This window comes from Simochromis diagramma, unplaced genomic scaffold (genome assembly GCF_900408965.1).
Source record: "Simochromis diagramma unplaced genomic scaffold, fSimDia1.1 OVJJ01000387.1, whole genome shotgun sequence".
Lineage (NCBI taxonomy): Eukaryota > Metazoa > Chordata > Actinopteri > Cichliformes > Cichlidae > Simochromis > Simochromis diagramma.
The window spans coordinates 3,747,064-3,770,820 of NW_024387152.1; the positions used below are offsets into that span (position 1 = coordinate 3,747,064).

The 23,757-nt window shown below is 40.5% G+C and overlaps 3 protein-coding genes across 5 annotated transcripts in view; 1 reads left to right on the forward strand and 2 right to left on the reverse strand.

The window, feature by feature from the left end:
- The window catches only part of slc16a4 (solute carrier family 16 member 4), a 32,119-nt gene extending 27,288 nt beyond the window's left edge, over positions 1 to 4,831 (forward strand). For all 3 annotated transcript variants that reach the window (XM_040047534.1, XM_040047535.1, XM_040047533.1), the window contains one exon: positions 1,193 to 4,831. In XM_040047534.1, coding sequence (XP_039903468.1) covers positions 1,193 to 1,401 — 209 coding nt within the window. In that variant the 3' untranslated portion in view covers positions 1,402 to 4,831. The remainder of the gene's footprint in view (positions 1 to 1,192) is intronic.
- A 3,307-nt stretch (positions 4,832 to 8,138) lies between these two features.
- rbm15 (RNA binding motif protein 15) lies at positions 8,139 to 12,948 on the reverse strand. The gene has a single exon (XM_040047532.1). The coding sequence runs from the start codon at positions 12,768 to 12,770 to the stop codon at positions 10,191 to 10,193; it is 2,580 nt and encodes an 859-aa protein (XP_039903466.1). The 5' UTR covers positions 12,771 to 12,948; the 3' UTR covers positions 8,139 to 10,190.
- A 2,330-nt stretch (positions 12,949 to 15,278) lies between these two features.
- Positions 15,279 to 21,020, reverse strand: alx3 (ALX homeobox 3). Its single transcript, XM_040047536.1, has 4 exons — positions 20,484 to 21,020; positions 16,793 to 17,067; positions 16,521 to 16,646; positions 15,279 to 16,368 (listed from the first exon to the last, which is right to left on the reverse strand). Exons 1-4 carry the CDS (start codon positions 20,833 to 20,835, stop codon positions 16,018 to 16,020), a joined length of 1,104 nt encoding a protein of 367 aa, XP_039903470.1. The 5' UTR covers positions 20,836 to 21,020; the 3' UTR covers positions 15,279 to 16,017.
- Between the last annotated feature and the right edge of the window lie 2,737 nt (positions 21,021 to 23,757).

The following is a 23,757-nucleotide window of genomic DNA, read 5'->3' on the forward strand; positions in this document are numbered from 1 at the left end:
GTGTGTGTCTGTGTGCTATTTCTGACATGGAGTGAGTGAATGTGTACATATATATATATATATATATATATATATATATATATATATATATATATATATATATATATATATATATATAATGTGTATGTATATATATACATACATACATACATACATATGGGTTGACAGACCTTATTATGCACATGTATTTTTGTATGTGTGTGTGTACATATTTTCCTGGGGCCCTGAATTCCTTGTGGTGCTTCCCAAATGTGTGTCAGCCTGTCTGGGTGTATGCAGTCACTGTGGAGTGTGAAAACTGAAACACAGGAGAAAAACAACCTACAGTCAGAGCTCGCCTGGAGACATTGAGACTAACTGGAATTTCAGTTTAAGGAAATGTATACAAAGGTTACAGGGTCAGATTGCATTCTTCATGTCAAACCCTTAGAATAACAGCGATGTATCCATGGTAGGTTTGAGAGAGCTGCTTTGTAAACGGTATTATTGTTACACTGATTTTGCAGCGTAAGATTGTTGCAGAAGTAACATCTGCCTGTGTGCTCAACTGGCAGGCTGTCTCCTTAAATATACAAAATGCTGAATCATAATACAGATATAGTGCCCTAGATTTTTTTCGTCTTCATATGTGTGAGCTACTTCTAGGAAAAATAAATGTATCTGGTAACATTTGGCCCACATTAAAGTGAGAGGCTTTGAACCCACTCACACTGTGTTGAGCAATCCCCACAGAGGAGCTTATGGATTTCGGGAGTTTTAAACGTGAGTAATGGCCCCCTTTATGGCCGTATGGAAATAGCGTGTGGCTCTGTTTACTATCCCTTCTGTTTAAACATTTGGCAAGTCATGGCCCCTGCCTCGGGCTGTAGGGCATTAAAAAAAATGTTTTCAAATATTACCGTCAGGATAAACGCTCAAACTTCAGATGGCTGTGTAATGTGTTTACACCTGCCTTTCTGCTCCGTCTCATCTGCATTCGCATGTTTGTATCAACACGGCTTGTGTAAAGGAAATAAATAGAAATACAGGAATGAAGAAAGTAACAGTTGAGTTGCTTTGTAGTTTATCGTGAAGTCATGACCCTGTTTTTAAAAAGGGAGTTGGGGTGGCCAGAAGAAGAAAGCATAATAACTGTATTCACAGATGAACACACAGGCTCTTAACGCATCCTTGTGATCTTTGTGCTTTCTAGGGTTCTTATATGATTACACTCAGACCTACGACTGTTCCTTCTACCTGGCGGGGCTCTGCTATCTACTCTCCTCCCTCTCTCTGTTTATGGAGCCGCTGGCTCAGCGCTGGAAGGCCAAGAGGAAACTGTCCCAGGCCAAAAGAGCAGAAAGCAGCTGTAAGACCAATGGCTGTTTCACCCCTGAGCGCCTGCAGAACGGCGCTGTGTAGGAATTAACTCCAGGGTTCAATCTGGAACCAACGCGCTCACGATGACAGACCTGCCCACTGTTCACCTTGGACTCCAGCTTGAAGTCGGGACATTTCAGCGGGAGCATAACGCGGGCTGCACAGCAACACGATGTTTAAGAACTTACAGTAGTCGGGATGTCGATGAGGAAAAAAAATGACTTTTCTGAACCTTCAAAGCCAAAATGTTAGTGCTCTTCAAAATACTTTATCCCCCGGTGTTCTGATGAGAGGCACACCGATTCAAAACTGGAGAAAATCCTTGCGTACAACACCTGCCACAATTTATTATACGCACATATGCAAGCATAACTTATTGGGAGAGAAACATAAAACTGCACTGACTGTGCAGAAATGTTTTGTTGCTTATTACACTGCTCGGAAAGAAGCTCTGCAGTTGAACTCGAAATCCTGTCTTCTGTTGAGTTTCCTTTCTTTTCTTTTTTTTTTTGTTATGATCCATGGAAGCACGCATCCATGATAAAGTACTTTTCACCTGATGTCTTTGGGAAGCTTTTACCTGTATCTGGTAAACATTACTCACTGATATGCACTTTGGGCCAGCTTGTGATTATGCTGCATGACATTCTCTCAAGATAGCCAAGATACCGAGCTGCCGTATTATTTCAGCCTGCGCCTGTGAAACAATACATAATCTGTAATACGAAGCCAAAAAGCCTGCATTGCTTCTGCAGTTTAATTAACCGAGAAAATGTATCTCTTTGCTAAGTTGATTATTGTAGGCGTGTGTTTTACTGGTGTACTCACTTTGAGACTCGCAGTGGCATTCTTTATTTTTCCAAACACTTTTTTTTGTCCGTTGAGTATTTCAGCATCTTTTTATGATGACACAAAATTCAGTCTTGTTGACTTTCTTCTCACATGTTTGAGCATCATGCTTTCAGGTTTTTTTCCCCCCACAGAAATTGTTCTGCTGTGCCTGTCACCTCTGGATTTTTTTTTTTTTTTTTTAACCACATTCATACTTATTTTCAGCTGTGCGCAGATGCTAATGGTGGCATTAGCTCAGTTTTTCATACCTTTCATGGCTTTCCTGGAGTCACATGAGAAGTTTTATGCTTTTTAGAGCCCAGGAGTTTTCATGGGTGTGCATTGTGCCGTGGGAGGGTCTTCAGCCAGCTTGAGCATTTGAGGGCTGCAGGACGTTTGCATGAAACGCAAGCTGCTTGTGGGGCGTTCACTTACCCCAGCTCTTTCACTGTTGTCATGCAAAGTAGCCCTTTTAAAGCTTTTACACATCAGCTCCTTTTAGCAGTAAATGCATCTGCTGAAATGTTTGTCCCTTATTTTTAACTGACATTTAGGCTGCTTTCAGCACTGCAGGCTGACACTTTAACTGATTCTACTCAAATGTCTATTGAACTATTTTAACCGACATTCAGCTGCTGACATTACTCACCTAATACTTTCACACCGTACTCTTCAGCTATCTTTAGTGCCTCAATTTATTTTATTTTTTACCGCTTTAATCACTCACTATTTGCTTATAACTTTCTTATGTAACACTGCAAATTATTATTCAGTTGCTTTCTCCTGTGAAGTAACTTGTTTTACTGGTCAGTAAACTGAGAATTCAGTTGCAACACTGAGTTCGCCTGACCTCCTTTCGGTGCTTCAAATACAGTTCAGACTTACTTCCTCTTTTTTGATCACATAGGATATTTTAATCTTTTACACAGTGATTACAGCTGCAATCTTCTGAAGCATTTTCTTCAGATTTTTTAAAAATGTATTAAATTAGAACCTTAGGTAGTTTATAATTATATAAGGAAACAACTTTCTCCTTTTCTAGGTCACTGATGATGACAAACATTCAGATGTCAGTTATCTTTAACTTGTCAGCACACGCTCATGAGCTGTTCTATGCAAATGCACAGAGAGAGAGATTTCCCTTTGGTAAATGCGCACATAAACACATGTTTCCTTCTCTGCAACTATCACCAGCTCCCGAAAGCCTGTTGTTCAGTTAAGGTTTCAGTGTTTTCTTTGTCGCAGTTAGACTGAGGAGCGATGGAGCCGACGAGCTCCCCTGAACTGCAGCATTTTGTTCTTGTTTTGTTTGTTATTTTGTCATCCTTGTACGTCCTTGTGTGTCTCTGACCAACTGTGTTGATAGTGTAATGTTGACCATGTAAATGCACAGTGCCACAAGTGGACTGTTTAAAACTGTTGCCCAGTCTTTACAGTGCCTGCAGGCAGCCAGTGAATGGCAATGCAACTTCTAATGATATTGTATTTGTACATGGGAGTCTTAAATCTTTTTTTTTTTTTTTATTGTAGAGAGGGTTTTGTTTTGTTCTTTGTTTTCAGTGGATTCCTTGTTTTTCACCACTGTTTGCCTTACAAGGTAATGTATCTTTTACTAACTTCCTCTGATATCAGCCAAAGATCACATTAGAAAAAACCTTCAACTTGAAGCTTATTGCTGGTTAAAAATGTACGTATTTTAAACCACTATGACCACCCACTATTCAGTTATTTTTAATGTCTTAATTGAATCGTGCGCTTTGTTTTGCTGCCCTCGTGTGGCTGAATGAGGCTTTTGCTCAAAGAATGCTGTCTCAATTAGTACCAAATTATTCCCCCTCAACTCTTTTTCACAATACTGAGCGAGGTTCTTTGTATTGTTTCTATAACAGCAGTCATGCACAAAGGCTCTTTTGGCTCACGAGTTGCATTCACCATCAGTATGCTTTTGTGATTTAGTTCCACTGACTATTTTGTACTATAATGCATCTTTTATGAAAAGTATTTGATGCTTTAAAGGTAGATTTGGGTTAGGGATCATTTTACTTGCTAGTTATCGGGATATGTTAAGAAGCTGTACGCTTAAACAATATCCATGTGCTGTTTGATGACATTTGATTGGATGCTTTTGTTGCAGCAAACACATATTCGGTGAGGTACTTTTTTTTAAATTCCTGACTCTCACTCCTGGATTTTTTTAACTGATTGACTTTAGGAGATATGGTTAACCAATCATAGATTTCTGGTTCTAAGCCAGTAGAGTTCATTTTTAAGCGCTGTAACAGTGTGCAGGTCAGCTGTAATAAACTGATGTGTACCTCAGTCTGTTACTGTGTGATTCAGATGACAAACTAACACCAGGCCAAGAAACACAAGTTTTAACAAATAAACTTGTTTTATTGACACATTATCAGGACGTGCTAAATAAGAATTACACTCATTTTCCTAAATACCAGATATTCATCTACAGCTGTCACAGATTTCATGCTACAGCTACTCACAACATACGGGGTACTTACTGCAGATGACACCTGGTGGTGTGTCAAGTATCCTGGGAACAAAGAGCTGTCCAGCTGAACCCTGAGAGGAAAAAAAAAAATACAAACATGGTTTCACTCATAAAGGTGCAAAATGATTGCAAACTTTAACGCTTTAAAGTGTGTCAGGTGAAAAAAAGAAAAGAAAAAAGTAATAATAGAAACACTTATCAAGAAATAGGAAATCTCACCAGCATAAAATGCTAATATACAAATTGGTGCTTAACACTACAACGAACTACACTGCAGTCAGCATGGATACTACAAGTAAGTATGAATATGTGGTTTTTGTGGCCATAACAGCAAAATCAGATCATCTTTTAGCAATAATGTATTAACAAGGATATCATATCGTACCTCGGTCTTAGAGATTTATTTCACAGTGTTATACTTCGCTTCAGATTATTTGCAAAAACACTTGTGTACAAAAAAGGTGTTTGCAAACATTGATTGCACAAAATCATGTAAGTAGTGACACTATAACCAGAGTCAGTATAGCTGGGTGATATGCAGTGCTTAACAGATTTTTGACTGCACGTGATAAAAAATGAGAAAACAAATATTTTAGAAATCTGTCTAAAAAACGTTTTTTAAAAATTATGTCTTGTTTGTTTTTGTTAACAAACTGAATTCATGCTTTTATGTCCAAATTTGAGAAGTCAGAAATTAATCAAGTATAACATTCAACCACTAAAACTATTTTTTCTTAATCAAAAGTTTAAAAAAAAAAAAAAAAATCATGTGCTTAATTTTTTGAATTCATGGATAAAAATAACAGGTACATTTTAACTATTAAAAATATTTTGTGCATACTGCTGGATTAACCATTACAGAAACATTTAAAAAAAATATTATGTTAATTACCAAAACTGTTAATTTAGTTGTGGCATGAACCTTACACTGGGTGGTCTAATAAGCTGCATCGGTTTCAGCAAATAATCTTGGAAATGTGTGAATCTGCAGAATTCCTTCTCTCCAAAAGTTAAAAACTTTATACAGCTGTGATTTAAATAATCTTTCTATTTGTGCAGATTTTTCTATAATTGGGAACATTTAAAAAACAAGAACAACAGAAGAAAACATTACCAGCTATGATCTTGCTGCTGACCTGTAAGATACATTAGTGTACAGTGATACCTAATAACACTACTGCACTCTACTTTCCATTAAACAGTTTCCTATTTGACAATATCTGAGCTCACTGTTTCTGTTTCTATTTACACAGCCTCAAAAAACACGCACTGAAGTTCTGACCACAGATCGGACTTTTTATTTTTACTAGCTTCAGCTGCTCTATGTTGGATTTAGAGGATCTGGGACTAGATCTCTGCAATCAATCAATTAATTTTGCTTGTTTTTATTAACTGGAGACTATAATCTATTAAAGGTTTCTGCATGCACAATCAATAATATTATCTATGACAGAAAGTACTCTTAAAAGGAACTACAGTGATTTGAAACAATTTTGGAAGAAGTATTTAACAACAAGTATTATAAAATACAGATTATAATTACTCATTCACTAGTGTCTGCATCTCACTGGTAAAGGTGGGGCTTACATTTAGTTATTTTATATTCCTATACATCAATAAAGTGTTGTTTCACTTGTAATTTATTAAGAGTAATTAAGATCTGCACAGGAATCAGCAACTACAGGTTACAAATGCAGTCGAGTGAAAAAAAAAAAAAAAGGTCTCTAAATCTCGTATGAGCATACTGATACATACTCAAAGCACCTCAAATTTCATACTAAAGGATTTGTTCAGTAATGCATTCATTTATCACCAAAGCTTAAAGCCATCTTTTGCCACACAATAAAAGAATGAGATCCTTATAACTGAATTTATACCAGTAACTTCACAGAGCACAATATTAGTGTTGCCTTTAGTGCCTGACAATCAGTGACATGATTGATCTCTGAAAGAATGATATTGACCTGAAAGCTGCAGAAACAATACCCAGGATTTTGTACGTGATCTAGAGGTGTGGCAGTTGCAGTAGCCTAACAAGCAAATGTTTCCACATAATTTGTTAAATTTTAATTTGCAATTGTTGATCATTTGGGACAGTTTTATCTTTTTATTTAGCTTAATCTTAAAACTGGCGACGGTCAGCGCAGCACTGTATTCTCATTCTGTCCTACATGCCCTTTGGGATTCATGCCAATTGTCATTAAAGAAAAATAACCCCAGTAATGAAAATCACCGTGCTGCTGTCCATTTGTTATTGGAAAACGTGAGGTGTTGACACTCAATACTCACCACTGCTGCCAAAGCCAACGATACAGACCTGGCAGGCAGCGCTCGGTCACCTTACTCACCATCGTGCTGTCTCTGTACAGCAGTTTTAGTGATAGCAGCTCTGTATGGTGTCAGGTAGATGGTGAGAGAGGAAAGCAGGTGCTCCGTGGTCCTCAAGATGGCAATGTTTCTCTAGTGAAGCAAGGGCTCATCCTCAGCACAGAACACAGCATTTGCTTTCACACTAACATGACTATAACAGGTTGTTGGGGGAAATGGAAGCTTTCTTTCCTCTTTTTTTGTCTACAGCGGTCTTAAACTTATAAAAGGGAATTGTCAAAATAAACAAGTCTCCTAGATGAATTTGGGGAAGTGGTGAGGTGCATCGTAGATTCCTTCCAGCGATGCAAAAAAGGGTAAAGGATTAGGCCTGCTTGTGTTTCAGCTCCATGCAGCAGCAGCAGACCTCGGGTGATGACGGCATACGACTTCAGAAAAGCAAACGAGCTTCCTCACTCGTCTCCTCGGAGAGAGTTCAATCAGAGGAGAACACAAACAATATTCCTAGCTGAGGTTTGGCCCAATCCTCTTCCCTGATACAAACATTTAGTCAAATCAACTCATATAACTGGGCAAAGTGTAATAAAGACAATCAGCCCAGTGGTTCAGCTTGGCCTCTGCAGTGAGAGTGACAGCATGAACTGTAGATGCTATGGAAATTTCAGAGCGGCGTCGCCCACAATCTCCCGAGTGGAGTGTGCGACGGAGGTGATGAGCTTCCCTCGCCTCGTATTCAGACCCAGGAACACTGCACATGAAACCTTTAGAGTAACGACCACAGGAGACAACAGGATACTGGCACGTGCCGTCACTGCAAACTGGACTCTGGCTCCTCGATCCTGATCGGTCATTCGCATGCCAACAGGAACAGTTGAGGACATAAGCAGGAATCGTGAGGGAGGAAGTAATTTAGGCAACTGAGGAGGTCAGAACTGGCCTGCAAGTAAGCAGCAATCCTCACTCGAAATGGGGGTCTCTCTTCACTGGTGCTAAAACTGCAAATCGTCTCCCCTCTCGTGTGCAGAAACAAAATTTCAAGTGACAACTCCTTTTTCGAAACACAATAAGGTACGGGCAGCTCGTTTCTTCAATTCACTTCCATCGAAGAAACATGTTTCCCTTCAAATGAACAATTTATTGATAATCGGTCACATTAAGTGCCCAAATGCACTTGCAGGTATGTGAACAGCTTCGCATGGGCTCTACGGATTTTCCTTCCCCATGACATCAAAGTGTACATTGCTCAATTTTTCCATTTTAAACAGAAGTCATCACAGGTGCAGATGGGCTACACAACTTAAAAGCTGCCTCATCAGTGAGGACTCACAACCACCAGGGTGCCTTCTCTGCAGAGGTTTTCAGCTCTGTGCTCGTCTCCTCAAGAGTCCAAAGCCGCAGTGGGTGTGATGTTCACATATACAACAATTTTCTTTTTTTTTTTTTTTTTTTTCCCCCCCCCACATATAAATGTTTTCAATACATATTAAACCAAATTCAGCAAATTATAGTGCATGGCAGGTTACTACTACATGGCAAAACTACACTGGCAAAACAAAACAGGGTAGGCCTTGGGGAAAAAATAAATAAAAGTTGGCAAGCGTGAGTGAAATACTGTCAAATTTAGACTGCTAAAATAAAATCAACATTAACTGTTAAGATACCTCTAAAACTATAAAATTGCACAGACCTACTTACTGTACAAATATTAGGTTTGTACTGGCATATTTAATATTATTATTATTGAAGGACCTACTGGTTTTAGGGTAAATAAATGAAGCAGTCTGTCAAATCAACACAAAATCCTCTAAGCTTTTTATCCATTACTATTATACTTTTTCATAGTTCACATTTTCACAACCATTTCTAAAGACAGGGATGCACAAAATAAAATATTTTGTGAAAAAAAAATGTTAGTAGCTGTTTTTTTGTTTTGTTTTTTTAAACTACGCTATGTGTAATGGGCTGTTCCCTTGAAAATAAATTCTGTTAGTATTCAGCATTTCATACAGAGTTGACATGACCATTTAGCTTTACCAGTGGACTCACACCGAGTTCATTGTCTATCTTGCAATTTTGGCGTTCCAATTCAGAGGCGTACAAGACAAATACACCTAAACCCAAACAACAAGCCTGAACATAATCTGTACTTTTGTTCCAAACTGAATTTCTAATGCAATTAAACTGAGCTGTATCTAGGAAAGTTGAATCTGCTGACCTTCACAATGTTTTCCAGTTTTCAAAATCCACAGCGACAGACAAGCATGAGCATCGTAACACTTAAAAGGCATTGCACAACTCTTCCTCAGTGAACCACACTCCATTTGCCTGACTTTTTGTTAAGGATGAAAATAAATGAGAGATGGGACAACGCTGTAATGTGGTGGGTGAGAGAAAAATTGTGCAACATGTTTTGACCTTGAAATGTAACCAGAGATAGTTCACCGACCCTCCAACACAAAAAAAGAAAAGAAAAACAATTCAAATCACGTTTGTCTCCCTTCATCAAAAAGTGGTAATAGTAGACATATTATTGCACTGTAATTCAAAGCTTTGAAAAAAAAATTGTATTTTCTGAAAGCCTGGTGCAAATATCAGGACACAATAACAGCACCTGTTTGTCTAATGCATGACATCATAATAGAAACATGTCTTCTTCTGTTACTGTTAGCGCCCTGTGGAAGCTGAGGTTTCAACACTGAGAGTTTGTGGTTCGATTTTAAATGGAGCTGTTATTGTGTCCCCTTCTTAAACTTCTAACGCTCCTGCTTTTTCTTTTTTCCTTTTTTTCTGTTGCAGACCTGGATGGCTAACATTTTAAATCTGCAAATGAACTACAAAGAAAAATATAGTCTGCATGACTTCTCTGTTCATAAATTAAGCTTACTAAACTTTAACCGCTTTACAGAATTTTGGCTAAATTACTGCAGATTGATGATTGTGACTGACACCTCTGAAAAGTAACTTCAGAAACACACATACTTTTAGCTTTGCAGGGGGGCACTGTTTGTCCTTTAAGTGGTTTACATGGTAACATAACACTCAATAACCATACTAGTGTACTCCATGATGCAGAACACACAGCATGCAATAGTTACTGACATACAGCAGATCCTTTTTTTTTTTTTTTCCTTTTAAATTCCATTTGAATTTAGTGTGTTTTGTTTCTTTAAGATGCTCCGCGGACCACAATCATGACTAGATAGTCCTCTTCACTTTTTGCCAGAGCTTTGGCAGAGGAATCCAGGAACTGCTGGGAGAAATCACAGGGAGGGAAAGCATGAAGAACCCCTGTGTTGTCTTTATCTCTGCTTCCTCCCACAGGCAGGCTGATGACTCCAGCCGCTTGTTTTTGGTTGAGGTAGGACACCAGGTTGCGAAGCGGCCGCTGAGTTGAAGCTGCAGGGTCAGATGAAGATGCATCCTCTGTGGTGCCGGGAACCGCCAACAGGATTGCGTAGCCGCCCGGACCTGCCACCTTGATGCGCCGAGACACCTCGTCGAGCTTGGGCTGGTCCAGCCGGAGTCGCTGCGTGATCTTTAGCTCGCTCACTCGCCTTCCTGTAGCGCTGTCGACAAGCAGGTCGCTGGCGACGTTGTGGTCTCCCTCTAACAGGTGCATGTTGGCTGGAAAGTTGCTGTTCTTCAACAATAGCATACCATGCCACGCCAAACTGAGTTTGGTGCCATCCGGCTTGGATGGCTGGCCTCCCTTTGAGCTGCTCTCAGAACGTTCTCTCTTGGCTGGTCCTTTGCCACCATCGATTAGCTTGCGCTTGCGCTCTCCAACTGCTGAAATAATGTTGCTTGAAAGTCCCTTATCAGACAGACTCTGGCTTTTGGGCCTTCGGTCTGACACGCTTCTTTCAAGGCTGCTGTGGCGTTCTGTCGCAGGAGAGGCTCTCTCGCCCCGCAGGGGGCGTTCTGAGTCACTAAAGCGCCCCCCATCTCTGCTGCTGCCTCCAGGACTGCCATCTGGAGAAGCACGTCTGCGCCTTACTGTCCTCTCAGTGCTGTCAGGGGAGTGGTCTATGTGGCGTCCGTCCTCCAATATGCGCCGCTTTCGAGCAGGCTCTCGCGCAGGCTCTCGCCCCTGCAGCTCTCTTTCCAAAGACCAGGGCTCACGAGTTCGCCTCTCACGGTCCAAATGCTCCAGAGGCTCAAAAGGTGAGGCACGTACTCGCTCGCGAATAGCAGGATTGGGCCAGTCAGTTCCAGGAAACAGCTCTCGCTCCCTGAAGTGAAGCGGCGGTGGAGTTCGTTCCCTGACCCTCAGTGGTTCAGGTGTGGCACGGTGGACAAATGACTCAGCCACCATGTCAAATGGTGGTATTGGGAGAGGCTGCAGGAACTGCTGCTGATAACGATGTTCAGTGTCTGCAAAGTCCACTCTAAGTCTTCTCTCTGGACCTCCCAGTGGGAAGCCTCTCATGTGTGTGCATGCTGCTTGTGCAGCATCTAAACTTTCATACTGAATATAGGCCCAAGTGTCCCCTTTTCTGTAGTCAATGGTCCTTATAGTGCCAAAGCGATCAAACTCTCTTGCCAAGGCAGCTAAGGGAACCCAAGGTCCAAGACCACCCACCCACAGGCGCGTGGTTGGTGTTGCTTTCCCATAGCCTATTTTTATGGGATTGCGGCCCACTATTTTACCAGACATGCTAAGCTTAGCACGATGAGCCATGTCAAGATTCTCAAATTTCAGAAATCCATACGTGCTGGTTTGCCCCCGTGTTGGTCTCTTAATGTCCACTTCTGTTATGACTCCAAACCTGTCAAAGGCCCTCCTGAGGTCTGCTTCTGTGACAGTTATATCCAGATTGCCTAAAAACAACGTCCTATTAGCTCTTTGGTCATCTTCTGGAGAAATAAAATCCTCTTCTCGGAAAGCTGCCCGTTCTGCAATGAAGGCTGGGCGTGCTCTGGCTTCAAACAGAGCGAACTCCCTATCCCGCTCCAGTTCTCTCGGCAAAGGTGGGGGTGGGGGTGGAGGAAGCCGTCCCAAGGCTAGCTGCTGCAGCCGGTAGTCTCTATATCCCAGCCCGGTGGGCGAGAGGGGTCTCTGCAAATGTCTGTGGCTTTGAGCCGCACCGTACACGTCTCTCTCCACCGGAGACCGACTTCTCCTCCGGTTGATGTAGACCGCCTCGATTTTCAGCGGCCGGTCGTACAGCACCAGCCGTCCCCTGGCGTGCTTAGCTGCTCTGGCGTCCTCCGGCTTCCTAAAATTTACGAAGGCTATCCGCTCGTCGTTGCTACGACCTATCTTGACGCTCACATCGCCAAATTTTTTAAATTCGTGAAAGAGTCCGTCCTCGATGTCCTCGTCGCTAAGCTGAGTGCCGAGGTCGCTGATTTTGAGCGTTTTGTACTCACTCTCTGTGCTGGGTGGCTGCAACCGCGGCTCACCCCGAGAGGTGGTCCTTGGTGAGGCTAAATCCAGCGTCAGGCTCAGGTTGTGGTTTTTGCCCACGGAGCTCGCTGCAGCGGCGGCGGCAGCTGCAGACTGACAACTGTGATTATTTCCAGTCCGGCTGTGACCGTCGAAATCTCGGTCTCTTTTTTCCCCGAGGAGACTCCGTCTTGTCGAGCCGCCGTCGCCTTTGGACGAACTGTTTCCATTATTACTCCCACTGGAAACGGACAGAGCCCCCATTTTCTTGCTGGTCGGATGGCATCCTCCCCTGTCTCGAATATCGTCCAGGGCCCGGGAGCGTTTTTTAATCGGCGACCGCTCTTTACCTTTCATTTCGGCCCACTCGGTGTCGACCGTCGGGACACTTGCTCTTCCTTGGTGCGATTGTTTCTGCAACTTAATGCAGAAATTTACTGAAGTGAAAAACGGGTTTATTCACTGACCCTGCGGCAAAACAACAACAGTCGCCATTTTGTAAAGATTAGCTCGAAGACCCACCCCTTCGTTCTGATTGGTTAGAAAGTGGGTGGGAAGCTTTAAAGCGCACGTCAATCACCCAGCGGCAGGCACTATATTTTTATATTTTCTTAATAAATTGAGTATAAAATAAAAAACTAATAAATAAGTTATCGAAATTGTTTGTGTTTGTTTAAATATAAACGTGCATTTTACTTTATTTGTATTTTGTCTTCCTTTGAAATTTCAGAAACGCTTTTACCTTATTAAGACACTTGCATTGTCATATTATATTTTTATTTTGTTGAGCTGTATGCTATTCTACTTATTTAAATAAAAGTTAAATAAAAGTGGCCTATTTGTTAGGTCTAAATGGCTGCACCTTAAGACTTAAGATAAATCTTATTGCTTATATCACAACGCCAGTTTCTGCTGTCCATTCACTGTTAACTGTAGCATAATACTGTGGGCAGGTTTTGTAAGAATATTATTCATTTCGTTTTTCCCGGGAGATGAGACTTAATTATGGTGTCGGGGCGAGCAGATAATCCTTTTATCTTCAATTAGATCCAATACCACAAGATGGCAGTATTGAACAGAAAGTGCAGCAGCCCACTCCACTTAGCATTGAGCGGAAAGGGCCTTTCCTGGCAACTATATGAGCAAATCAAGCTGCTGATATTGACTAATATCTGCCACAGTGTAGGCCACATGTAGCAGTAGATATTACAGCCTTTTAATGGAGACGATTAAAACACTTTAGTTTTTAAGTTGAAAGCATCACAACCTACTAATGTCTGCTCTTTAATGTCTCACAGTATTTCCCCATTTTTTACAAGTCATGCTTTGGCTCAAATCAAGCACTGCTGTTTGCACTTCGGCACAAACATTTTATATTCTGAATATTTGATTTTCTCGAATGAACTGCCAAAACATTTTTCCTAGCGATAAAATTTTGGAAGCAGCCTTGACAAACTGCTGAAACTGAGCCAATCACACAGTGCACTACTTTGTTTACCTTAGTGGGATATGTTAAATAAAAGTAGCTTATCTGTTGTGTCTCAATAGCTGCACCTTGAAGCCAAGATCAATCTTGTTGAGATCAAAGCTCAGAGCAGTGGCCAGCAGTCAGCTTTACAGACTTTAATGAGCCTTAAATCATATTTTTTTAAGTCAAATAATGAGGCCGAGGGTATACTAGCTTCCAGGCTCTTGTGACAGTCTACAGCTAGCAACCCTGACATACTGAGTGATGATTAGCTCTAGCATTGTGCAGCGATGACTCATCATTTTTCATTTCTTTCTGAAAAACTCATAGAGGCTCTTTGGATCCTGATACATTGATTTAACACAGATCAAAGCCAATGCAACAGCATGATAACTTTAATGAGAGCTTGATGAAAACCTATGGCCCCCTATAGTGAAATGACATCACCGTGTGTTCACTCTGAGACATTTTTGAAGTAGAATAAGCCAAACTATGATCATGAGCCCCTGAGTTAATCTATTACAGCTGTTCTGACTGTTTTAAGGAATAAAAATATCAAAATCAGTAAACCACCAAGCTTCCTCTTTTGTTTACGGGTGGATTTGATTAACCTGCTCACACTGTAAAAATAAATATCAAAATTAAGCTCTGATCCACCATCTGCTATTTCGCTAGCTTTCCTAAACACAGCAATCTCCTCAATCCCTTATCCCTTCTGACAGGTCTTCTTATCTTCTCCTCTTAATCTGGGAATTAATCAGGGGGACTATGTGACTGCAGTGAGAGCTGCCGTCTCCCAGGGACTGGCTGGAATTTGAAGCTGTGGGTGTGGAAAGTGTTTCTGATGGCTTTTCTGCATTCTTCTATTGGAACCACATGTTAGTGGCTCTCAGGAAACTCCGGCACAGACTTAGGGGAAGGCAGCTAATCCGCCCCTGCATCGCTGTCAAACCGAAGCAGGCAAAGACAAAGGGGAGCCAATATATTCCCCTGAAAGCCATGCACACTCCCGGGGAGTGAGTTCAGCTTGGTGGGGCTTTGTCCCGCAGTGAAACTCTTTTTCTCAATTCACATTCTCAGTCTCACAGATTGAAATGTTTGCCAGTTTGACATGAATGCACTGGCATTTAGTAATTCACACCATATGGGATGTACCGTGCAATTCAATGTTTCCTTGATAATAACATAAATTGTTTGGGGAGATTTTTCTGAAAACGATTATTAGGACAGCATTCAGGATAATGTGAGTATATTTCTGTTATATTCTGCTTGTACGCATGGATGCAGAAGACATTTGACCTTGACCTGGCCTCAGCGTACAAAATATGCTGCGAGCCACAGTAATCGATTAAACACCTCACATGGTAGGACATGCATGACAAATACATAACCATCTGTGGTTATCTACTTTATTATCAGTAGTGAAGTGTGGTCACCAGGTTAGTTTTTCCATTATGAACCTGCCACTTTCCCCTGATGCATGGAGTGCAACTTGAAGTGAAGCCTAGCGGGCTGCACATTCACTCTGTACACTTTCCGCACAGCAGAAACCTTTTTTTTTTCCACAGCCTGTAAAGTATTTTTACCTCATAACCACATTGCCAGTTATATTTGCATCGCAAACGTGGCTATTGTTTTGCAAAAGAGTCATGGCTAAAATAATTATAATTGAGATGGTTTTTGTTCATTTTGAAAAAAGAAAGAAAAAGAAAAAGAAAATCCATCTTCCCCAAAATAGTTTGCTGCTGAATAAGACAGTTAAATTTACATGGAGCCCTTTATTACTCACGCACAACACAACAGACATTAAAAGGGATTAATATGATACATTTTTTACATGCTTAAATAATTCTCCTCTTTGGTCTCAGCACTGTGATACAAAATAAGAACTGGAAACAAGAACGTTTGTATTAATAAGTTGGGTTTTGTGCAAGATTCTCAAGTTGGCCTTATTGTTTGCAAAATGCCTGTTCCAACAGTTCTGAATAGCAACACGTCTCTAAGTTGATTTATATAAATGTTTGGAGGAAATATTCGAGTCAAATCCACAAATGTACATCTGGGATCGTGTATGGGTGACGACTGTAATATGCTGCGGCTCAGTCAGTGCATAATGGGGAGCTGGCATTATTATGGTCATGTTGGCCAGGAGAGGATGCTGCCTGGTTCTTTGGCTTTCATCCTCAGCGCCACCAGGCCTGTTGGCTTGTATTCGGTCTCGGGGCCCTCGATGGAAGGCGACCCGAGGCCTCCTGGGAAGCCGTGGAGAGAATAGAGACTGTTGATGCCTGGATGGTGAGGCGGGTGATGGTGATGGTGCGGGTGGCTGGAGGATGTGGGCATGCCCATGAAGCCCTGCAGATTACTGTGGGGGTGAGGGTACGGACTCATGCAGGATGAGGAGATAGAGTCAGCCCCTAGGACACAGCCTGCACCCGAACCACCGCCTCCTCCTGAAGCTGCCCCCGGCCACAGATTGCCCTGCATCTGGATAGGAAGAGATTTAGAATGATATCAGCAAAAGTTTTAATATTGTTCAGTCCTGTACAGTGAAAACAAAAAGCAATCTCTCAGCAGGTTTTATGATGTTAAGTTTACTACTACAACATGCATGCCATGTGAGAGCTACATTGGCCTACCTGGTATGCGTCATGGCGAGGAAGAAGAGAAATGTCATATGTAGCAGCAAAATGGTTGCGAACCTCCTGGATCTTCCCATAGCGTTCTCGTTTCCTCCATTTAGCTCTGCGATTTTGGAACCAAACCTTTTAAAAATAAAATATATTATAACACAAAATAGTATAACAGTAAATTTCCAGAAGACAACTTTTTGTTAGGGCATCATACTTTCTTCTGATTACATTTAGAAAATAAAAACGGTGTCAACTGTGATGGAGTTGCCCTGGCATACCTGAACCCGAGCCTCAGTGAGCTCCGTCCGCAGCGCCAGCTGCTCCCGGGCGTACACGTCGGGGTAGTGTGTCTTTTGAAACACTTTCTCCAGCTCCTCCAGTTGAAATGTGCTGAAGGTCGTGCGATTACGTCGCTTCTTGTTTTTGCCAGATAAGTCAATGGAGTCAGCGATAGAATCTCCTTGTAAACCACTGCCTGGCTCTTTGAGCTTGCCACAACAGTCCGTGACAATCCCAGGATAGCCCATGGTTTTTGGAGTGCCTTTGTCCCGAACTGAAGCAAGGCAGGAACACGCAAAGGAAAAGTTACACATCCACTAAAAAAATATAAAATCATATACAAATTCTAACAGTTTTTTTCTAAGTCCATCTGCATCAATATATACACTGAAATTTAATCATTTGAGACTATCATTGCCTGAAGATACAGCTTAAATGACTTTTTATGGAACGCCAAATTTGATTTAGATTTTATAATTGTTTAAGTACAAATCTCTGCAAACATAATGAATGATCTGGTTTGTTTGTCTTGCTGCTGCTCATTTTGGCCTTTATGACCTGTTGGTCATAAAGAGTTGATTTTGTGTACTTTCCTTTTTCTTTTCACATAGTTTATACAAAGTTGCTGAAAGGTTTTTCAGGCCCTTGTGCAAAGAAATAGAGATGAGCAGTCCTTTTTAAACCAGCACAGCTCACCTGGAAACAGCTTTGGCCCACATGGACACATTTTAAAACCAACACACTGCAGTTAAAATAAACACAAATTGTGTATCACATCAAAAGTTTTGTCTGTGATGTATGTGACTAGTCCCAAATTATACTAAAAACTGTGAGCCGCCAGAGAAAATGCACAAGCAACACAAATTCAGATTTACTCCGATTAGCCAGACGAGCCATATTTAGGTAGAAAATACTCAAAAAGCTGGCTAAACTTTAACCTGCTGATTAAAATATGCAGAACAAAGGGCATTTTCAGGGTCACCTACACTTGATAGGAACTTGTTGAAATATGTCACAAATATCTGAAGAGAGGAATTAACTGTTATTTATACAGCAGCAATACACAGCAACAGTCCCGCCCAGGCTCTTTACATTGCATGTAGAGAAAGTCTAAGAGAAACACAATTTTTTTTATCTGTTAAAGCACATGATTGTTTTGGACTAATTCTATATATTCTGCCATTTACATTCAGGAGTGAGGGAAAATCTCAAAGCGTTACTTTCCTTCCTGTTAACAGACCATGGAAAGGGCTCCTCCTGCAGTGTTTGGATGTTGTTGTCCAAGTTCATTATGTTTAACCCTGAGCTACGAAACAAAACCACTTTCCATCTTTCAGGAGGCACTCACTCACTCACTCTCTCTGGGCAGCTGAAACACTACTTTGCTGTGCTCTTAATTCAATATAGGGCCCAACAGAGAACACTCTTTATTGCAACATTAATTTCCTCAAGTCCATTAGTTCCAACCTTACACCACATGCTGAAAATATACTCAACTGCAGGAAAAAAAAAAAGGGGCATTGAGCTTTTACCTTGTCAAGCACCCATATCCGCTATGACTATACTCAAGTGTAATTGGAGATCTATATGAAATGCAGGAAAAGGCAAAAAGGAGATAAGTTCAAAATGAAAAGGCAGGAATATCATGCTGCGAGCACGATGAGCTATTGTTTTGCGACTGTGGAAATTTAAATGGCATTTTTCCAGGCATTTTGCTGTGGATTTTAATGTTTTAAATTTGTCTTAAATTTGGACAAAATGTTACTCCGAGGTTTTAAAATATTCTGAATTTGTTCAGTTCTGAATAAAGAATATTTATTAGCCGTGATTCGTGTAGTAAGTTATTAAGTTGCACAGTTAAAATATTAAGTTATTATAGCACATGGTATCTGTGGAGTATAAGAAGGTTAAACATGATTGGAAAAAAATGAAGGTATGTGTGGCATATTTCTGAGGCGTAAAATAGGAATAATAAAAGAAATATTAAGCCTGTGCATGCAGTTTATCTAAAAAACTCAACTGTGGCAGCTACGCTACAGTCACAAACACAAACAAACAGACGTAAAGAAAATGAGTGTCAACGAAGATGAGTCTAATAAATGCAAAAACAACGTGCAATCATTAAAACGGAATTTTTCTCTTTTCACCAAAAGAATTTACATCTTCCCAAATAACAGATGAAAGAAAGAAAAGCAAAAATAAAGGACTGCTTTTGCATTTCAGAATCGTTGGGTTTTTTCTATATAGTATTTTTAAAATTTTAATCTTTTAGTGCCCGACGATAAAGCTTGTTGTGAACCGATGCCACAGATCGGCTAATCACCATAACTGAGTTAAAATCTGACCGTTCTAATTTTTTTCAACTTTTATAGTAAAATATAGCTGATTGCGAAAAACTAGAAAATATTACAAACCAATGTAAAAAAGTTTTGGGTTTTTTTGCGTTAAACTTTCCTCTCACTGCAGACGAAACAGGAAGACGCGTCTGCTTTTGAAAGTTTAAAAGAGAAAACGTAAGAACACACACGCGCGCGCACGTGTTCTGCACGTACGTGCGCTGGTTTACACACTCACACCAATAAGCATTAAACTGCAAAATAAATCAAACTATTTAAGTAGTTATGAGTGGAAATCTTGCGCATGTCTGTGTGCGCGCACGAGATAAAGACAGAAAAGGAAAAGGGGAAGCACGCACACCTCATTTTCCTTGAGCAAGAATTAAAATAAAAGTTAATTTCGAAAGAAGCCGGCTGATATTATCGTGTTATCGTAAGTAATTGCGCAAAAGAAAATTTAATGAATGTGTTCGCTGTCTTTGGCATTAACTTGAATGAAACTAATGTATATTATTCTGGACACTGATATAACAAGAAGCTTATCGGGGCTGATATCCTCTGCTGCTTTGCAGAATCATCGGCACCAATAAACAAAGTGAAAGACCACATAATTTCTTCAGGCTTCAGTTCAACATATACAGCGGTTGCTTTCCTTCCCAAGATGGACATTTGTGGGCGATCGTGTCTGACATTTGTGCAACTCCGTGCTTGCAAAACAAAGTCAGTTCTGTTTTGTGTGACCAAAAAGTCTGCAAAAGAAGGAGAAACTGAAAGCGTGAGCGTCTGTAAAAATACAGAGATACCAAGCTGAGTGCTGGCCTGAAAAGAAGAGTAGTAGTCTAATGACACACCCAACTTGCTGTTAGGCTGACCTTTAACCTCTGTAACTTCACATCAAGGACTGTTAAGTGAAAAAAGAAAACTTGGTGACATTTTTATTGCAACCACACTTTTCTTTGCATAAATGCACTTTTGTTTTATTTTTATTACTATATGAAAAGTACACAAAATGCAGCATACTAAAAATAATTTGTAAAAAGGATCCACTGAATTGAATAACCAGAAAAAAAAGTGTAAAATGATTTCCATATTTGATTTTCCCATTTACTTATTTTTTTTTCAACCAGTTGCCAAGTGAATGATGGCGAGCATTTTCTTTAGAAAAACCTAAGTTACAAAAAATTTAATAAAATTTAAAAAGGGGGTGGGGGAAATCAAACGTAAAGTAGTTTTAATGATTCTTATTTGATCCAAAGCCCGCTATCAAGCTACTGCACTTTGTTTTAGTTAAAACTGAGATAGTTGAGACGCGGCTAATTCCAGTAAATGTTCACTCAAAAACTCTTTAACTCACCGTCCGTGTTGTTCTCATAAAACGACGGTTTGCCGCTTATTGCCACCCCTTTCTGGTCCTGGTTGATACTGTCCAAGAACTTGCTGTGTTTGGACGGTGAACCGGTCGGGTTCGCTGGAGAAGCGCCGTGCGTAAAGTCCACCGCAGCATCACCAAACCTCCCCATTGCGGTGGCGTAGAGATCCCCTCTCAGGCTGAGACGGTGTGGAAGAGAAGGCGGAGGAAGGTGCGATTTCTGGAGCTCATCGCAGGGGAGAAAGGAGCTGGAGCCGCCGTGCTCGAGTCCCGGAGAGTTTGTTGGCGTCCTCCTGCTGGTCTGCGAAGAGAAAGGCAAACAGCTCTCCGTCTCCATCTTACAGGTCCAGCAGGCTGTGTCGACAACAGCAACTGGGTGCCGTTAACGTGGGCGCCCGAGTGAGAGATTTTTTTTCTCCTCTATGTTCATGTCAAGTGGGTGGGATTTAACAGATCAGAAACAAAGACCCGTGAAACCGGGACTGATCGCGCGCCCGCGCCCGCGCACATGTTTGTGTGTGTGTGTGTGTGTGTGTGTGTGTGTGTGTGTGTGTGTGTGTGTGTGTGTGTGCGTGCGAGAGACAGACAGAGAGAGAGAGAGAGAGAGCAAGACAGACAGAGAGAGAAAAGGAGCGAGGTAGGGGGAGAGAGAGAGAGCGTTTCTCCACAAGTCTGACATAATCCGCCAAAAATTCAATCACGTGTGGTTTCTGTCCTTCCAATTAAGCATTTAATTTCTGTTTCATATACTGTTACGATCCTAATCACGAAATCAAGCGAGACAGGAGAGGCAGGCATCAGACGGTGCAGTTTACGCACAGAAAAGTGACAAGATAAAAAAAATAATAATAATAATAACGATAAAAATGGCGGATACCATAACTCTGCCCGTTAGTTCTTTATTTCATTGAACTTAATTTTTTTTCATTCTAATATATATATATATATTATAATGCTGATCTATATGAAAAACAGGTATGAAGTATTGAATACGTAGCAACGTTATTTTGTACATCCTATTGATGATACATATATAAACTTGTCCTGTGACCAGAAAAGGTGACATATATATCTTTTTAAATAAAAGAAAAAAATAGTATTCGCTGTTTTGTGACTTTTATTTGTGATATTAAAATGACTTTTAACAAATGGGGAAAAGCCCTAGTGTTGCTTTTGGTGTCTGCGGTGTCCATTCAAATGAATTCCGACGTCGCTCGGACGATAAAATTGTTATAAATGATCAAATAAGGTAATTACTGATAAAAACATTAAAAGTGGGGTTTTTTCCACTGTGATAACCTTTTTTTGTTTGGTTTTGTTTTGTTTGTTTTCTTTTGATTTCTTTTGTTTTTGCTTTTTTTTAATAGATCATGAAAATTATAAAATTATGTTCGTTAAAAATACGCCGTCAGTGACTACAAAATGTTATAAATATATATTAAAGAGTACATATCCTTTCCAGGAGCTCGTTTGTAAAGGACGAGATTTTAGAGGCGGTATGAAATGCTTTTTTTAACCGCAAGAACATTTCTAATCCACTTACAAAATCGGAGTAAGAAAAAAAAAACCCTCAATAAGCAGCCATCTCTGAAACCCAGTAATCGGCCGAAATATCGGTAATTGTTACCGTAGAAGTCAAACAGATTAAATGCAAAACACCAAGTTTGTTGCATGTGTGTGTGCATGAGTCTTCAGTGTGTCGTTCTCCCCTAAACTATGATGCCGATGCGGCTGTGCTAAATAATAGTGAAAGAAATAATAAAAACAAAACAATAGTTATGAGGCTCATAACATTTCCCTGCTGATACACAGTTTTAATTATGCCATTTTATTCTTAGATTGTGCCTTTTTTTCTTCTTTTTGTCCTGTTAACTACGTGACATCGGCTTTAATAAGAGTCTTCTACTATAAAACAGCGATATCAAAAATAAGGTCATAAAATTATATTTTGTGCACTAGATCAATGTTTCATTTTTGCCCTTTAGATGAAAACATCCTCAGAAACAGACTCAGCATTAACTGAAAAGGCTTTTTGATTAACACCTTATCTCTGATCTAGACAAACCTCATGTAAACACTGTGCACTTACCAGGTTCTGCCATGGTGCTGTTGGGTTTGGGGACATCTCTCTGGATACCTGAGGCCTCACACGGCTCCAGTGATGGACAAGTGCGTAAACAAGGGTCCATTTGGCCAGAGAGGCCACATGAGCTTCCTACAATTCCAGTTTATGCTCTTCAGTATCAGCGTATCCACCTTCCATGCAGCTGAGTGTGGGGAATTCTCTGCAGAAAGAAATTTGCTCACAAAGTGAGCTACAAAAAAATTAAAGAAATCTGAGAAAACTTGCAATTCTTTCTGTAAAAAGAAATAAAACAAAAAACAAATCCGCCAAATGAATCAATGAGAAATATATTAATAACAATCACTGTCCATTATGGAGTGAGCAGATGATAAAAAAAAAATAGCTTCCTCCTTTACCCATTCTCTCACAAAAAGTGTGTTTCTGGAATAAAACAAAACTTTTTCTGGACTCGAATCTCAAAGACAATGCTGTTTGTATTAAAGAGAAGAGCCCCTTAAAGTTTAAAATGATTAGTGACCTTAGATATAAGGCATAATGACATTTATGAGTAACATGACTTAGATTAACATGTGTGGGTCAGTCGAGTTGTCATGTTAATCACAACCACAGTGCCACCTTTTATCCTCCCACACTCTAAGTGTGTTCCTCCTCATAAATTTAAGCTTAGGTGTAGTTGCCTACTTGTCTGGCTGACCACCATTAAAAACCTCTTAACACCGTTAGAGGTGTACAAGTTTTAAGATGTACACATTGCAGCCACGTATATATGCTCCTCAAATCTCATGACAAGCATGCCCTCAGTGGCCCGAGGCAGCAGAGCTATCTTTCACAGACCCAGCTGAGTAAATGCATTCCAGAAATGTGGGCAAGAGGAAGAAGGACCATGCTATGATCTCTGAGCTGCCCCAGGTTACAGTGTTTATATGAATATTGCATCAAGAGAGCACAAGATGCAGTGGATTGTGTGGGTATGTTAGATTTGTTGAGGAATCAAGGTCTTCTTTAGGTCTATATAGAAATTCATGTGTGCTGTGGCTTGGCTAATCAATCTTGGTGTTGAGGAGGATCCATTCATTCAAGAACTTAAAGCTCCTACTTTTAGACTAAAATAGATGTTGAAATTCCAGCCTTAAACCAAGTACTGTACTTTTCCATTATTAAATGAGCACATTA